The sequence below is a fragment of the Cynocephalus volans genome, chromosome 4 (assembly GCF_027409185.1).
Source record: "Cynocephalus volans isolate mCynVol1 chromosome 4, mCynVol1.pri, whole genome shotgun sequence".
NCBI lineage: Eukaryota > Metazoa > Chordata > Mammalia > Dermoptera > Cynocephalidae > Cynocephalus > Cynocephalus volans.
Window position 1 is genome coordinate 155,330,866 of NC_084463.1, and position 19,218 is coordinate 155,350,083.

A 19,218-nucleotide genomic window follows, 5' to 3' on the forward strand; every position below is an offset into this window, starting at 1 on the left:
TGTAGTGATTATTTTTTGCTGTGGTAGCAGATGGACGTTTCTCTTCTCAGATTCAGTCTAGGTTCTGAAATAGTGTCAAGATTAAGGAACTTTTCATAAGGCAGATGTGGCCAGAGCTAGGTTTCATGGCCAATGTTGGTGCAATGCTCAGGGAATGTTATTTCATTAAGCCTCACGTCTGTGTTTGAAATTAAAGGCATTTCTATCAGACAGCAATGTTATGACATCCTGCTTTGGGACCACTGGGTGGGAGAAACTTGGCTCTGTTAAAAATGGAGGCTAGTAGTGCTGGAGAGGGTGTTAGAAAACACAGTGGCACAAAGTGAGTGTTGATGTTTGATCCAATCAGAGGAATTAAATGAAAACTGCAAAGGAAACCACTGTTTATTAAAGAATTTTATCTTTATTTTTAGAACAGTTCTAGTTGCATAGCAAAATTAAGAGGAAGGTACTGAGATATCCCCTATCCTCTCGGTCTCTACGTGGGTATGTCCTCCCCTATTATCTGACATGCCCCACTAGAGTGGTACATCTGTTACAACATGATGAACGTGAATTGACACATTAAACAAGAATTGCAAAGAAAACGATTTTTTAATGCTGTGATTCAATGTTATTTAATTCTGTGTCAGTATACCAATTAGAATAATCTCTCATACCACATTTGAGAAAATAGGTCTAATACAAATTGGGTGCTTTACTGGTGTTGTCCGAATATTATTGAAAGTGAGCTAGAATCATTGAGAGAGTGAGTCACAGATCTCCAGGGGACCTATTTCAACCTTGTTACATCGAGACTCAGTTTCACTGGTCAATTGCAGGGTCAGTACTTTCTGTCATTTGGTCATATTTATTTATGTTTTTTGCTTGAGCTTCTTTATTTTCTCTGGACAAAACCGACCATATATACTGGTTTTCCCAGGACAGTCCCAGTTTCTTTTCCTTTTAAGAAATTAATATTATTTTAAATTGGCAGATAATACTTGTATATATTTATGGGGTACGATGTGATATTGGTGGGGAGGGAATTGGGAAATGTTGGTCAAAGGGTACAAAGTTTCAGTGAGGAGGAATAAGTTTCTGAGCTCTATTGCACGGCAGGTGACTATAGTCAATAAAAATGTATTATATATTTCAAAGTTGTTAGAAGAATACATTTTTAATGTCTCACCACTAAAAATGATAAGTAAGTGAGGGGATGGGTATGTTATTTAGCTTGATTTGATCCTTCTGTATTGTGGAGCACCTGGAAATAATCTCTTTTTCCAGTGTAATTATTAACAGTGTTCACTTTCACTTTTTAACAGTGTCCTGGTTGGATGATAAAATTTATGGTCACACTATTTATGATGGGTGGTAATGCCAATACTAACATTTTGCATACTTGTTACCTTGAACCAACTATCCTTCAATTTCACATAGATGGTGTAGTCTGTAAACAGATCTGACAACTGCCACCCTGTGCTAACAGCACCAAGGGGCCTGGGAGAACTAACATGCCTCCCAATAGCTGTAATTTAGCATTCAAGGTGAGACACAGAGCCAAGAGGAGAGAATTTATTGCCGTCCAGTCATGAGGGCATCTGTCAAACCCAGTTAGTGAAGGCCAGGGCAGAGGTGAGCCTGAGAGCTGAGTATCAGTCAGTACCAGAAAGCAGAAGAAGAGGATTCAGTCTCTGACAGTGTAGCAGGGTTGCTGCTGGAGGGAGGAAGCCTAGATTATCATGAAAAAAACACAAGGAGTGATAAGGAAGACATTGCTAAAATAATTTAACTAAATCTACCTGAAGACAACTTTCTTTTGGTTTGGGGGTTACTTTACATGGATTACTTTATGCTTTATATGAAGCACCTTTAGCCCTCTGATGCCTTAAAGAGACTTCAAGTTCCTGACAGTATCTGCATGTAGCTAGGTACTCAGTATAAACTGCAATCCAGCTCATGCTGCCTAGACATGATTCAACTTTTTTTTTTTTAATGTGAATTCTGTGGAAATGAAGATCAGAGGTGATTGTGTGTGTGTGTGTGTGTGTGTGTGTGTGTGTGTGTGTGTGTGTGTGTGTGTGTGTGTGTGTGTGTGTGTATTTTGGTGATGTGAATAGCAGGGTGATTTTATGGGGAAGTAAAAGGAAAATACATGTAGGAGAAGAACAAGTAGGATCTAAGGGAGACAGCTGGAGGAGGGGATGGGATTGTTCCTACAAACTATGGACTGACTTTTATGTATAAGCCTCACATTTCCCCCTTTCTTCTGAGCAACATTTTTCTCTTTATCCAATGCCTGTATGAATTCAACATGACCAGTGGTTTCTTTCCTTGCATTTGGGCCTCAGAGAGCTCAGTCTCCCTAGAAACTTCCTGTGGATTGCATCGGTTGCTGCTAGAACCTTATCTCCATTTTCCCCAGTTGCCCAAGGTCATACAGGTAGTTAGTGGGGGAACCTTTCGTAGAACCCAGCTTATTAGACACGTGGTCTAACCTCTTCTTCTCACTTCACTTCTTCCTGAGGTGGTCTTCCCTTCTAATAACTTTTAAAATCCTTTTAAAAAAACTGAACCGATTAGAACAGGCTCTTTTTTGTATAGTTGTTGATCTTTTATTGAACACGCAGAGAGAGAAGGGGAGGTTATTGACTCTCCTGTTGGGAATGGGATAAATGAAAAGGAATGCATGAATTCAATTTCTGCATGGAATTCCACTGCAAAAGCTAAGGAAGGTTTGGACTGATTAGTATTTGCTCCAACGAACCTCCAAATTTTCTCCATTGTGGACAACATAACTACCAACTCCTGAAAAGGAAGAAGAAAGAGATGTGGATCAAATAATTTGGTCACTGAATCACCAAATAATGGATATTGTGTCTCCCAGCCCCTTGGTCCATTCCCCACATAAGTTTACACCCTCACACTTGAATGCCTTGGGCATTTTCACCCTGTGGGTGTTGGCATCTCTCACCCTTACCTTGGCTCAGTGGTTTGCCTCCACTCAGAAGTTCCCAGTAGGTTCTGTCATTACTATTGGCCCTTAGGCCCTGAACAGAGGTGATATAGGGGCCCCATTAGCTTTCCTCCATTGTGAAACTGTGGGGGACAGTAAATGAGTTACAGGAACTTAGAATGTTCAAAGGAAACCCTGGCCCAGCATTTCTCAAACTTTAATGTACTAAGAATTACTTCATGACATTACTAAAAAAATGCAGATTTCCCCAGATTCTTTGATTCCATAGGCCTGGGATAGGGGCCAGGAATCTGCACATTTTATTCACATTCCATGCTAGGTTAGAGAAATGATGCCCATGCTTTCTGTTCCCTCTCCTGCCATCATAGACGCTTCGCAGTCAACAGCTTCAACCTTCCACCCCAAGATAGTAACTACTGAAGATACTGAAGTAGTAGAAGAAAGTATTAATCTCATGTCCTGGAGGCACCATAAGTTAGTGGGTTTTCCCTTAGGAAAGAGAATTAGGACAGAATAATATTTCATGTTGTGCTTATTAAAAAGTAACACAGTCAATGTCTGTTTTACATTCCTTACTCATATATCTCTATTTTCCTGAAAGCCGTTGAAGGCAGCTTTTATAATATATGTTATGTCACATCATATTATTATTTTGCTCTCCACTATAGCATCCTACACCATGTTGTTAGACACAATAGATAATTGTCAATTATATTTCAGGAGCCAAATAAATCATACTTTTTGGAAGCAAAGTCAGTATTTTATTTTTAATATTTAACCTCCGTAGGCCAGGAAACCTTAGTTTAGGGGTCCATGAATTTCCTGAAAGGGAGGCTATGGGGAAGCTTCAGGGCATGTGTGGAGCCCCCAATTTAAATGCCAAATTTTGTATGTATGTTCACTTTTCTGGGATGAGTATTCATTGTATCCATCTAATTTTCAAAGGGGTCCATGATTCAAAAATAAAGAACCACTGTTCTAGACACAATATATCTGACTTAAGAGGTTCTACTTATTGAAGAAGTTTTGCTGAAAAAAGAGAGAGCCCTGGAATTCATTAATCCATTAAGTGAACATTAATTTAATACTTATTCTGTGCTAGAAGATAAAATATCTCACCTCCTTTTTTTAAAACCCTTGCTATGAGACGTAGATAGATAGGAAAGGTACCGATCAAGGAGAGTTTTAAGTGTACTTTGTATTCAGGTGCAGATGTATTCCTACGGAGACTTTAGAAATCCTGGTAAATACCTTAACCTTAGGTTATGTACAGACATACCCAAATATAGTCTCATTTTTTTCCTGAGCTTCCTCCATCACAACTAGAAAGACGGAACCATTTGTCACTGTCACGTTGGTCGAATATGTTTCATTGATTATCACCGAGTAACGGACTGAGATATTCAAAGGTGGGTTAGGAGTTGTCACAGTTATAGGTGCCTGAGTGGAGATGCTGAAGTTACCTGGCAGAGAGAGAAAAGCAGAGAGCAATATTCACAATAATAATAATGATGTTAGAGTTTGCATACCTATCAAACCCCTGTCCAAAACTCCTTTCCTTTAGGCGGAGAAGAATTTGCCTCAAGGAGCAAATATCATCAATCAAAGAGCAGATTTCATATAATAAAGCAGAAACTAAAGCCAGAAACTCACCAGCTTGTGAGCGCTATTTAAGCAATTCAGTTGCCCCAACTCCCATTTCTCACAGAGGCGCCTAATTTTTTTGTTTTTTGCTTTGGTACAGCATACAATAATGTTTGCCTTTTTTTCTTTTTATTTCTTAACATTTACTGATTCTTTTTATTTCTTAACATTTACTGAAAACATTAATTTCCAAGTACTGTACTAATAATTTTGCATGGATTATTTTATTAAATCCTTGCAAAAACCTGATATAGGAGATGCTCAGTTTTCCTGGGCTCCAGTTTCAGGACATGCCTCTGGGTTTTTGGCCACTCCCCAGGTCTCAGGACTCTTCCTCTTGGCTCTCCCTCAGAGGAAAGTTACTGTTGCAATTTAGACCTATTTTCAGCACCAACATGGGGAAAATGAGACCATAAGGAGCTGGCTTATGAAAATCCAGTGGCTGGACCTGCTCAATAGAGAGCAGAGAATACTCTTGAATATACCTGGTGCATGTGATAGGGTCTGATCAATGAACATGCTCCAGGAAGAGACCAACTGAGCATGTGCAAGACTAAATGTTATATAACTGGGAGCCACCTCCTTAACTGAATATTCATTATATAGAGAAACTATAAAAGCCAAATCCCAGGCAGGGTTGTTGCTCACTTTCTTGGCAGCATTCCACACTTGGCTGGCTGAGTTTTGTTTATTTTACATCGTATCACACTTACTTTCAGCAGGGCTGCTCACTCTCTTGAGTCAGCCTGCACTTTGTACTAAACTTTAAATATGTTTTTCTTGCTTTTGTGTTAGATTTGATGTCCATACTGAACTTACTGAGTTAAACTTGGTGTGGGCCCTGTTCAATCTTTGGAGCTATGCCACATTCTCTCTGTGGAACCTATGTTTCTTATCTTTTATATTAAACATGTTCTTACTATCTACTGTGACTCTGCCCTTGAATTCTTTCCTGTGGTGGAGTCAAGAACCTGGTAAGTGGGCTGAGTGGGTTGGGATCGACTATCAGGCCCCCCAGACCCAACCTTCAAAATCAAACCTATGTTAGACATTGTTATCATTCCCCTTGTTTATATTAGAAAACTGAAGCTTAGAGGTTAAGCATTTTGTCCAAAGTCCCTGAACCTATAAGTGGCTGAACCAGGAATGAACAGAGAAAGAAGGAAACATCTCCATTCTTTCTACCCTGTTGCAAAATCCCTTGCTCGGATAAATGACTCATACTACAATTTTCTCAGAATACTGCCACATTCCTTCCACATAGATGTCTTATTTCCCTGAGGAATCACTCAGTGTGGATAATGGAAACTCAGAGGCATGATACAGATCCTCTATACTTGGCTTAGAATGGGAATGATGCTCGGATCTCTCTATACCCAACAATCGGAAATCATATCATGAAATCTATGTCATCCCTTTGGAGATAGACATTGTTTAATTAAGTCCACTTTGTTTATCAATGCTTGAACCAAGAACGATATCTACTACCCTGTTAAGAACAAATTCTCAGGTGGTTGTAATCCCTGATAATGTAATGAGAACTGAATTCTATTTAGGAACTGTTATGCTTTGGAGATTTAGCTGGTCACTTTTGGTCCCTAACGTCACCCAAATCTCACATGCTTTCGGTGTTACGTTGAAAGGCAAAACAGTTTTCTATTTAGTTCTTATACCTGAATAGACACAAGAAGAGTTTTCGTTAACATCCAGGTAGGTCTTTCCCATTAAGGCAGGTAAGATCTGGGCTGCAGCAATTGGAATACTGAATGCTCCCTGAGAAATTTCCTTGAGTACCATGTTAAGAGTTTGTTGGCAATCCCATTCATCTTTTTTGTAATAGTTTGATGAGACAAAGAGGGCCTAAAGGGGGGGGGGGTGAGAGAAAAAGAGGAGAGAGAATGAGAGACACTTTAAATAAGAGGGAAGCCTACATCTAATTGAGCAAATATTTATTGAACATTGACTACATAGGAGACACCTTAGATAATTAAAGTTTCTTTCCTGCCATCAAGAAGCTTGTGAACTAGTTTGGGTAGGTAGGAAATTGTTTAATAATACATCTGTAATAGCTCCAAAGAAAACAGACTTTCTAGTCTGTATTTCTATATCTCAACACTGGAAAAATACCTATCATACAGGGGACACTCAATAAATATTGTTGACAAACTATTGTAAAAGGATCCCTAAGATGAATGCCTTAAGAGAAACATCTAGTGGCATGGCCTTTCAAAAGAGAATAGTTGCCCATAAACATTTAGTGAGGTTCAGGAAAGGATTCACAAAGAAGGTAGTACTTGAGGCAGGTCTTGACAGTGTGATGATATTTGGGTACATGAGATGAGGAGGGAGCTGTGTAGTCAGAAGGAACAGCATGAGCAGAGGTCCAAGGTAGGAATGTCCAGGGCAGGGCCTGGAAATAATGAGAATATCTGCATTTAAACAAAATCCCCAGAGCATTCTTCCCTGTCTAGGAGGACTGGTGTGTAGGGAACACTCAGGTCAATTGTGGAAGAACAAGCTGGAGATGGAAGTTGGGGCCAGATTGGTAGATGCTTGAATTTCAGGGTGATGTGTCTGACATCATTTGATTGACAGTGGGGAGTCTAATGGTTTGTTGAACAGAAACTATCCAGGCAGCAGAATGTAAGCTCAATTGAAGGGGCGGAATTGTGAGGTAATAAATCTTAGGAGGTATCAGAGTGAGCAAGACAAGAACTAAATTGGGCCGAACATGAACATGTTGCTCTGTCATTTCCCAGGGAAGGGCAGTTCTCCTTTTCATGTCTTCTTGAAAGCTCTTAAAGCTAATCAAACAGTCAACAAGCATTTGTGGGATATTAAGAAAAAAAGCGAAACTGATCATATTACATCTCCTCTTAAAAACTGCCCTGTAAGCAAGTAGCTCTCAATTCTTCTGTGAATTAGTATCACTTGCATGCAAGACTTTTAAAAAACCCAAGTCCCATGCTTCACCTCTAAATTTCTGTATTAACTGGCTGGTGTCGGGCCTGGACACTAGTGCTTTTAAAAAACTCCTTTAGGTGATTCAAATGTGCAGTCAAAATTGGAAACCACTGTTTTTACACAGTTGAAACTTAGGGAGGCAAACAGCATAAATAGTAACAACAATGATACAAACAAACTGATAGTTGGGCCTCTGCTTCCATCACCAGCCTCATGTTTCCATGGATTCTATGCTGGCCATGCCAAACACCTTCATCTAAAACATGTGATGTTCTTTTGTGCCTTTGTGTCTTTGTCCTTGCTATCACCTCTCCCTTGAAAGTCCTCCCACCCCCAGTCAGCCTGGCAAACACCTATTTATACTAAATGACTCAGTGAGATTTCCCTAGTGAATTTCCAATGACTACAAACCTTTCTTAACCTCTTCCTGTACCTACCCCCTTAGAGTTGTGTAAATCAATGTATAAATACAGGAATAAAGTTCCAGACCTCAAGGAATGTTGTGTGCACGACAGCATAGGTGCTGAGTGTGAGTTTTGAAAACTAAGTCTCATCCCCCTCTGCAACACCTTCTGACTTTGTAATATTAGACAAGTTACTGATACTAACTCATGCTCCTAATTTAGAAAACGGAGGTAATAATCTTTCCTCATTGGATTGTTGACAGCATTAATGAGGTAACAGTACTCAATAAATACTAGCTTCTGTTACTTATTACTTCTTCAACAATAATCAAAGTAGGAGGTAAGAGGAAAGCACAAAACAATAGTATATGGTAAAGTGTAAATTTGCATGTGACAGAATGACAAGACAGGTTGTAGTAAACTCTAGAATTTCTTAAAGAAATTGTAGTTAGGAAGAGCTTAATAGAAGCATCGGAGATAGAAAGGTAAAGATTGAAGGTGAGAAGAGCACATTTCAAGCAGGGGGCACTCACACGGACAACGTCAAAGTTAGTCCAGGAAACACAGAGTGGATAAAAGAACTCAGGAGGCCAGCAAGAAAGGACAAAGATACTGATTTTCTCCACGACTCCCTTCTCTGCCTCCTGTTTACCCTCTGACTTACCTGCATAGCTTCTCCTGTACTATATATATTTCCAATGAGACCATTTTCTTTTTTCTCAGACAGAATCTTTTTTACCAGTGACTCTGTATGATTATTGATACTCTTTAAAGTCTCTTCATCGTCTTTGATCTGCTCCTTTGTTAGTCTCCTCTTCACACAGGTCAGAGCCAGGACAGACAATGCACCGGTACCTGTCAGGAAACAAAACATCGTTGACAGGCTGACCAACCATCCCAATTGGTCCTGGACTGAGGGGTTTCCTGGGACGTGGGAGTTTCAGTGCTGAAAGAGGGACAGATCCAGAAAAACTGGGCTGGTTGGTCATGCTAATTATGATGGGAGAGAAGGATTGCAAGATTTAGCAATCATCCTTTCAGCACTAACCACCCAAATATTTCAAGATACCATTCCGATGTTAAGTTACCGTGACCCCTACACTCGGTACCTTATACCTGGGTCATAAAAAAACACATGTGGATTTGTAGGTGCATATATATGGACAGTCTTCCACTTTTACATCTTGGTTGCTCTCATCTTTTCTATATTTCTCCAAACTTTCAGCCATGTTGGGCAAAGGAATTGATAAAACCCAGGATAATACACCAAAAAAAAAAAAAAAAAAAAAAGTATGTCTTGGTAAGGCTCTGAAGGGTGCCATAGAGAATAGCACTTAACAGAATTGTTTCCCAACAGACCTCTTTAAGGAAGAGAACGAGGCAAGAGACTGGAAGAAGGGAACATAAGGGCTTCTTTTCTGGCTTGGTATTTGGTTCCCCATGTCTATCGGTGTGACGCCTTCCTTCTCTCGTAGGAAAAGGAGTATGAGAAATCTCGCATTCCCCTTACTATCCAGAAATACTGAATGGTGATTTGCTTTGAACCTCTTGGAGAAAGATGAGCTTGTGTATCTGGATCCACAGGGGCTGAGTACCAGTAATAGCCATCTAGGGGGGACTTCTTTTTGGATGTTTAAGATAACACAGTGGGAAACTTTTTGTCCTTCTTCATTGTGAATACACACTTTATTGATCAAATTATTGAACCCTGTCACTGGAGAGGTTGTGTTGTTCAAGTTAACCCATGTATTCAAAGTGTCCCAATAAATTAGAGAAAGAGGGAGTTGTTAAATTAATTCTGCTGCATTTTCTTTCTCTAACACTTATACTTCCTAGTATATTTTCTGTGAAAATTCCCATGCTCTATCCTCATTTTACAGATGGGAAAACTAATGTCGAGGTCAAGCGTTAACCTCCATTGATTATATAACTCAAAGAAGAGCTGGGGTAGGAACCAAAACTTTCTATAAGAAAAGACACACATCTAGAAAGAGGCTTAAATGCCATCCATTCTTCTAAAAAAAAAAAAAATTCTCTTCTGCGGGAACTAGGACAAAGGGGTTAGAAAAAAAAAAAAAAAAAAAAAAAAGATCCAAGAACTTACTGGTAGAAAAACTCAAAGGGCAAGACCAGCTAGTGACCATGTTCTCTGTATCAAGGGAATTGGATTTAATGACTCACCTACTGAGAACTGTCCAGCAAGATAATAGTTTTTATTTTCAGGAGCGAACAGTTCAGCAACTTTGGCAGTTGAGTAATTCCCACTGAACATACACAAAGCCAAAACATCCAGGCTGAGCTGGTAGTAGTCAGTCAGCGGATTGCCATCATGTGTTTCTGGCAGAGAGAAGAGAATACATGCCTTACTCATGGAAGTGGTGCTGGAGTAATTCATTTTCAATCTATTTTTATTTACTTTATTCCCATCTCTCTACATGTAAGGAGAGGTAAGTAATAGATGAAGGAGCTCACCTATAGAATCAGCAAACCTGAGAAATTCAAAGGCTCTTAGGGGCCACCAAATTCAACTAAACTTTTTCCATTTTATAATCGAAGAGATGAAGCACTAAAGAGATTAAAATACTATTCAGATATTCAGTGGTTACAGAGCTAGGATTAACACAGGCTTCCCAGCCTCAAGCCTCTTGCACTTTCAAAAGTAATGCACTGAGACTATAAGTAGAAGCATGGGTCAGAGTCCACTCACAGGAAGATGAAATTGGAGGGACTTAATGAGTAACAGGATAAATATTGGTTGGGAGTTGAAATAAGAACAATCGGCCTCACTAGAAGCCACCATAGTCAACTTATTTTTCCCAGTGGTAAAGTACTTGGTCATCTTTAGTTCTTATACTGGTATTAAATGCCTTGGTACTTATGACACAGTGTCCTGTATTGTTCAGCTATTTCTTTCTTTCTTTCTTTACTCTTTATTTATTCTATTTATGGAGAGGTTGACTAAGAACAGGCAGTGCTTTTATTGTTGAGCTATTTCTGGTGTAACTAATTATTTGTCTAAAAGCCAAACTCCTGGAAGACTAGAAAACTGTGTGTGTGTGTGTGTGTGTGTGTGTGTGTGTGTGTGTGTGTGTGTGTGGAAAGTGAAGGAAGAATGGTCAGGGCCCCTCAGATGTTTAGAATCTTGCTGAGCATTTTATGTAAATAGGCAGGTGCGCCCAGGTGTTCCTTGGTTATTGTCTAATTTAATTGTACATGTGCACCCAGGTGTCCTGGGTTGTGACTTAAGTCTAAAAGATGAATGGCTCTGAGCCATGGTGCCCCTCACCCCCAGAATGCCCCCAGGGGGCCCACAGGGAGGCCGCTACTGCTGCAGAAGGCTGCCAGAGCCCCTGTTATGTCCCAAGAAGGCCACTGCTGCCACCACTGCTGCTTCTGCTGCTGCGGCTGCTGCTGAGGACTGAGCTCATATCGTCTGCCAGTGGCTCCCAGGATCTTTCCCAATTACCTAGCATGGACCTGCGTGAGAAGGGTCTGGTGACCCAGCCTGGCATGTGAGGGGTGCATGACTCAGTCTGTACAATGGGTTTGAAGGGTCTGAGCCCTAGCCCTGACAATACAAATGGAAACAGTATAACTAAAATAATGAAATGTTTTGGCTGTAGTTGTGAAATGCCTAGCCATACAATTAGCGTAGCTATTGCCTCACTCTGACAACTGGCGTAGTCGTGTACCTTTACGGCGTGTCTGCCATCACATGTAAAGTAGTGCCTGACATTGGGTCATTGCCCAGTTGAACATATTTATAAAGAATGTTCAAGATGCATGCTGAAAGAGGGATGAAAGGTAATTAGCAAATCCATCACCTCATTGTACCCCATAAATATGTACAATTATGCATCAATTAAAACTAAAATAAAACTTAGAAAAGAGGGAAGAAAGCAAAGTGACCTGCAAAGATATAGTGAGATGAATGGAACGAAGAGGAGAAGGAAAGAGTGGAGGGAAACTTCATGCAGTTCTGAATCAGAACTGGAGGAGAAGACAAGGGAGTTTAGGGTCTCTGAACATTTGGTTCTTACCCATATTTTTATTTCTGCTTGGAATTTATTTTCTAGACGTCTGACCAGGTGATGATCATCTATAAAGGCTTCATCAGTGTTATTACACGCTCCCAAAGCCAGTATAATCAAGGCAAGCTGTCCCGAGCTTAAATCTGACTCTGAAAAGGAAAGTATTCAAGTTTAACAAGGTATATGCTTGGGATTTTTTTGGCCTCCTGTCTTCTTTTCACTTATATCACCTGTCACTTCTTTCTTCTGTTCCACTCTATACTAATATTTTATTGTTCTCTCTTTATCCCAAAGGCAGAGCCTTTTACAGCAATACTATATAAATGCAAGCTAGACCTTAGTCTTTTCCATGAAACCATGGGATCTTTTAGGAATCATGCAATTCCTATAAAAATGAAAAAAAGAAGGAAAATAAATAACAAAACCTTGAGATTTTCTCTCTTTGTGGTGCCATCGATTTTTGTGTTCTGCCTTATAGAGTATCAAAACTATCCGGCTTCTCATAAACCTTAAAATAATATTACAGGATAGGTAAGGGTGGTTCCATTTCCCCTTTAGACTAATTAGAAAACTAAGGCTCAGTATTGGTGTGACTGGCTCAAGGTTGACCCTGGACTAAAACCCAGTCCAAATCTCTATTGCTCCCTGGTTGCTTCTCTACCGTCAGCTTTCTTTCTTTCTTTTTTTTTTTTTTTTAATTTTTATTCTGTCGATATACATTGTGGCTGATTATTGCTCCCCATCACCAAAACCTCCCTCCCTTCTCCCTCCCCCCCTCCTCCCCAACAATGTCCTTTCTGTTTGCTTGTCGTATCAACTTCAAGTAATTGTGGTTGTTATATCTTCTCCCCCCCCCCGGTTGTGTGTGTGTGTGTGTGTGTGTGTGTGTGTGTGTGTCTGTGTGTGTGTGAATTTATATATTAATTTTTAGCTCCCACCAATAAGTGAGAACATGTGGTATTTCTCTTTCTGTGCCTGACTTGTTTCACTTAATATAATTCTCTCAAGGTCCATCCATGTTGTTGCAAATGGCAGTATTTCATTCATTTTTATAGCTGAGTAGTATTCCATTGTGTAGATGTACCACATTTTCCGTATCCACTCATCCGATGATGGACATTTGGGCTGGTTCCAACTCTTGGCTATTGTTTTTTTTTTTTTTTTTTGCAATTCTATGGCTTTTTTTTTTTTTTCCTCCATATTTTTATTTTTTATTTATTTATTTATTTATTTATTTAAATTTTATTTTGTCGATATACATTGTAGCTGATTAATGCTCCCCATCACCAAAACCTCCCTCCCTTCTCCCTCCCCCCCTCCCCCCCAACAATGTCCTTTCTGTTTGTTTGTTGTATCAACTTCAAATAATTGTGGTTGTTATATCTTCTTCCCCCCCCCCTCGCGGTTTGTGTGTGTGTGTGTGTATGTGTGTGTGTGAATTTATATATTAATTTTTAGCTCCCTCCAATAAGTGAGAACATGTGGTATTTCTCTTTCTGTGCCTGACTTGTTTCACTTAATATAATTCTCTCAAGGTCCATCCATGTTGTTGCAAATGGCAGTATTTCATTCGTTTTTATAGCTGAGTAGTATTCCATTGTGTAGATGTACCACATTTTCCGTATCCACTCATCTGATGATGGGCATTTGGGCTGGTTCCAACTCTTGGCTATTGTAAAGAGTGCTGCGATGAACATTGGGGAACAGGTGTACCTTCGACTTGATGATTTCCATTCCTCTGGGTATATTCCCAACAGTGGGATTACCGTCAGCTTTCTTAGTTGTGGTCTTTATCTCCATGTGGTTGTGAACTCAGCTAGCTTATATAACAGCAGCAATGAATAAAAGTCCATATCTTCTTTTACTTTGCCTTCTAACCTCTTGAAGAAAAATGGTTTTTAGGTCCCAAAGAAGCAAGAGCTAGTCTAGAGTGAGTGGCAGGGGATTGATATTTTGAGGATTTTGAGGCACATTTCTGTCACCTCAAGTTTTATATAGCCATGATAGACATAGCAGGAGTACTTTGGACACATAATTTTTAGGATTAGCTGGAGTTAATCTTTCAGATAGTTAGATCTTTTTCTAAATCTTCCAGCGAATACAAGCACTCACCTTTCCTTTCCACACTGTATTCGACCTGTTGGATCAGCTGTTGGGTTTGGTTGTGGATCCCAACAAGTCTGAAGGACAATAGGACATTGGCAGCTTCTTTTCCCCTGGTATATGTTGAATTGATCACTGTGTTCACCAGAGGGCTTAGAAGGAAGTGGTTTTGTTCACTTACTTCTGTTGCAAGGGAGGGAAGAAATAAGAAACACATACTCAGAAAATATTACAACTAGAAACAGAGGTTTATTAAAACACGTAGCAACAGGTAGGGCACAGATCTAGACCAGTCCAGTGGCCACTGGCTGTGTTGGTGGAACAATACAAAGGTGGGTCTGGAACACCCACTTTTCTTCACTTTAAACAAAAAAGGCAAGAAGATATGAAAGGAGTGATTGTTGAAAGGTCATGGTTTGTTGCAAGCACAATGGGACAATTGTGAGTCACCTCTCTTGAGATTTTGGGGAAGCATGCAGTTCAGAAGAATTTTGGGCACCGAAACAGACTTTTTAGATCCTGTTCAACAACTCAAATCCACTTCCTTGACTGCTAAGGACAAAATTAATTATTTTGCACAATGAATTGAACTCCAAAACCTCCATATAGATCCCCTATTCTAAGGACCTGTCAAGGGAAATGACAGTCCAGGAAGAAAAATTAGACTTTGCAGATTCTGTGCTTTAGCTAGTATGAATACAAGTCTGTCTTGTATGGTGTTGATCTCTTTTTATTGGCTACAGATCACCAGGAAGATGTAGCCACAGATGGTATCACTTACTCAACTTTGGACTTGTTTGCAGCTCAAGTCCGGATGAAAGTCTCATGAAAGAGAAATTGTGCACCTGAGGGCTATACCAGACTTCAGGTAATCATTGGATTCAACACCCTCTCTTCATTATCCTTCATTTATGGATGAAGCTAAAGAAATCCAGAAACACTGGGTCATTCAACTACTAAGGGGTCAATCTGGACCTGAACCCGGTTTACCTTTCTCTTACTTTATTATTCTTTAATAAATCTACACAGTTAGTGGAGCCAACACCCAGAAGAAAGAGGATGGGACTTTTACTCATGTCTCATGGGCAAGAGTTGAAGGGAGGACGATAATGCATCTTGGAATATCTAAACTCAATAATGACAAGAGTAAAGTCCTTATTATTTGAAAGAGATTATTATTTTTGTGTGTGTGTAGTTACAAGGGGTTAACCCAAAACTCATGGTTGAACTTCAGAAAACTAGATACATCTCAAAACCAAAAGAAAACTTTCCATGATCTTGAAAAGTTTCTGAGATCATAAGCTTTCTGTCATTGGAAATTAATGAGAATAGACAGTATTGGTAGGGATGCTGTTCTAGAGAAAAATCTGAGCATAGGAACAGTGGTTAGGCAAGTCAACACAGAATCTATGATCTCTCTTAAAACAACATGCATCGTGGGACTTTCCTTACCATCTCCTGATGTCCTTTGTATCACTCAGAGTCCAACCATGTATGGAACTGGAATAGGATCTTTTCTCAGGTAGCTCTACACAAAGTCCCCTGGGAATAGCCTTCAGGAGACTTATTGCACTAGAGTAATTTTAGCTCAAAGTGTACTCACCACAGATCTCGCATAGCTGGCTTGGAATAACAGAAAGCAATAGAAACCCCAGGAGGGGCAGCTGGTGTGATTGTCTCATCTCTCCACCGGTGTACCAGCATGTTGAGGGCTTAGCCGACTATTTATTTGGTGATGAGCGGAGAGCTCCTCCTTCAGGTTGCCTCGGCCTCTTTCACTCAAGCAAATATTGAGCAATATTAGGAGGTGTAGTATTTGTCCACGTAATATGATAAATCAGGAAGAAGACTTGAAAGGTATGGTTAGGGCAAATGAGGAAATAGTTTTCTTTTGTTTCCTGTCCTAAACCTTCAGGGTTCACACTTATTACTTGCCTTTAGCCCAATGTACATGAATTATTTTTCTTTTCTTTTCTTTTTCTTTTTTTTCTTTTTTTTTTTTTTTTTGTCTTTTTCATGACCGGCCATTCCTATAGAGGATCCGAACCCGCGGAGGGAGCGTCGCTGCGTCCCCAGTGCCGCACTCTCCCGAGTGCGCCACGGGCTCGGCTCCCAACGTACATGAATTAGTTGAATGTTTTCAATAATGTTTCTCTCTTTTCTGTTCTGCCTTGTTTATTTTATGTCTCTTGAGAGATCAGATTTGATGGGGCAAGTGCATAAAACATATAAAAATAACAGTAGAAGTTATGTCTGAAATTGGAGCAGGCAGGATTGGGAAGCCTGGCAAATGGGAGAATCTTTGGCATAGTGGTTTTTGATTTATGATTTTCTCCTAAGATAGAGGCCCCAAGAGTTTACAAGCCCAGGAGAAAAACCAGAGAGACTTAGATTACATATGAATTTCCACCCTGCCAGGACAGTCACTGCAGGCTACATGTGAGAAGTGTTCCCTATCGTTCTTCCAAGAACTGTCAGAGAATACTATCCATCCTGGGTAAGAACTTCATCACGACTTAATGACACATTATTTGCATTGGACCTCTGTGATGGTTAATTTTCTGTGTCAACTTGACTGCAGAAGGTGCCCAGATTAAACATTATTTTTGGATGTGTCTGTGAGGGTGTTTCCAGATGAGATTAGCATTTGAACAGGTGGACTCAGTAGATTACCTTCCCCAATGTGGATAGATGTCATCCAATCCATGGACAGCCTGAATGGAAGAACAAAAGGTGGAGGAAGGAGGAATTTACCCCTTTTTGCTTTCTGCCACCCTGCTTGAACTGGGATCTCCAGTCACCTTGAGACTGGAATTTACACCACTGGCTCCCCTGGTTTTCAGACTTTCAGCTCGGACTGAATTACAACACTGACCTTCCTGGGTCTCCAGCTTGCAAACAGCAGACTGTGGGACTTCTTATTGCATGAATCAGTTCCTCATAATAAATCTCTCTCTCTTCTAGTCTTTAAATAGTTTAAGTTCTGTAATTTAAATTTGTCAATATAGTTTGGTCCCCACCAAGTGTAGGACCAATGGTACTGTTCCTTTTTTGCTGACCCTTATTTCACTCGTGTCCTTTTTTCTATGAATATTTAGATGACTTTCCATGATTCATCATTATAATCTCTTCCTTGAATATATCCTCAATTCCCTGGTCTCTCTCTTGCTTTATAATACCTTCTTGGCTCAACCCGGGTTAGATCTAACTCTGTTGTCTATTCTATGTCTGAACCCACATAGCTTAATGAGGTTGCTATAGTCCTATAAATATGTGTTTCCCCAAAATTCATAAGTTGAAATCTCTGTCCCAAAGATGATGATATTAGGAAGTGAGGCCTTTGGGAGGTGATTAGGTCATGAGGGTGGAGCCCTCATGAATGGGCTAAGTGCTCATTAGTGTTATAAAACAGGCCCTACTGAGAGCCTTGTCCCTTTTACCATGTGATGACACAGCAAGAAGGTGCCATCTATGAGGAAGCAGGCCCTCACCAAATACCAGATATGCTAGCACCTTGATTTCAAACTTTCCAGCCTCCAGAACTGTGAGAAATAAATGTTTTTTATTTATAAGCTACCCAGTTTGTAGTATTTTGCTATAACAGCCCAAATGGACTAAAACAGATACTGAAGAAAAATAACCAATTGTGCTGATTTGGTTTACTAACCTCAATTCACACTTACTAATCACAGGTATATCCATAATGCTCTCTGGCAATCAAACTATCATTCCCTACGCAATCAATTTTCCTTTTCTCCTTAATAATGGTACCATATCATGACCTCTTTCCTCAAACTTCAAATGTCTACTCTCCCACCCTCATTCTCAGCTGATGACCTTGCTTTCTATTTTTATGAGATGATTGAAAAAATAAAAAGATATTTCTATAAGATCTCATCACCTCCATATGGAAATCTGTGTCCACATGCTCTGCCTCATCTCCTATTATACACAGGGTTTGTCCTTTCTTGACCTCTATTTTATTTTCATTGTGTATTAGTTTACTAGGGCCATCATAACAAAGACTCACAGATTGGGTACCTTAAACAAGAGAAATTTATTTTCTCACAATTTCTGGAGGCTAGAAATTCCAGAACAAGATGGTTGGTTTCTTTTAAGATCTCTCTCCTCAGCTTGCAGATAGATTTTTCTCCCTGTGCCTTCACATGGTCTTTCCTCTTTGAGTGTCTGTGTCCTAATTTCCTCTTCATATAAGGACACCAGTCATTTTGCACTAGGGCCCATCCTAACGGCCTCATTTTAACTTAATTACTTCTTTGAAGACCATATCTCCAAATACAGTCATATTCTGAGCTACTGGAACTTTGAACATATGAATTTCAGGGGGGACACAATTCAGTCCATAACACATTGCCTCCAGAATATTTTACCTTTTGTCTTTTGAGATTCATTGAGTTTTCTGAATCGGTGTGTTGATCATCAGTTTGGGGAAATTCTCAGCCATTATCTCTTCAATTATTTCAAAAAATATATGTGTGTGTGTGTGTGTGTGTGTGTGTGTGTGTGTGTGTGTGTGTGTGTGTGTGTGTGTGTGTGTGTGTACCACATTTTCTTTATCCCTACAAACACATAGGTTGTTTCTTTGTTTCGGATATTGTGAGGAATGCTGCAATTAGCATGGGAGTACAGATATCTCTTTTAGGTAATGATTTTGTTTTCTTTTTATGCATACCCAGAAGTTGGATAGTTGGATCATAGGATTCTTCTATGTATAATTTTTTGAAGAACTGCTGCACTGTTTTCCATAATGGTTGTACAAATTTACATTCCACCAACAGTGCACAAGAGTTTCCTTTTCTTCACGTCCTCACCAACATATATTATCTTTGTCTTTTTGAAAACAGTCAGCCTAACAGGTATGAGATGATATTATAATTTTGATTTGTATTCCTCTGATGGTTAGTGATGTTGACCACTTTTTCGTGTATTTGTTGGTTATTTTTATGTAGTATTTGGAAAAATGTCTATTTAGGTTCTTTGTCCATTTTTAGGTCAGTTTTTTTTGTTTTTTGGTTTTTTTTGCTATTGAGTTACACAAGTTCCTTATGTATTTTCAGTATTAACCATTTATCAGATATATGGTTTGCAAATA

The 19,218-nt window shown here is 39.6% G+C and overlaps 1 protein-coding gene across 1 annotated transcript; it reads right to left on the bottom strand.

The window, feature by feature from the left end:
• Positions 1-2,728: 2,728 nt before the first annotated feature.
• TCN1 (transcobalamin 1) lies at positions 2,729-15,787 on the bottom strand. The gene is given in 10 exon segments (XM_063092533.1): positions 2,729-2,790; positions 2,963-3,081; positions 4,239-4,422; positions 6,277-6,463; positions 8,636-8,826; positions 10,153-10,308; positions 12,012-12,020; positions 12,023-12,151; positions 14,115-14,288; positions 15,709-15,787. Coding segments are annotated over 10 exon segments (1,290 nt in total).
• Positions 15,788-19,218: the final 3,431 nt, after the last annotated feature.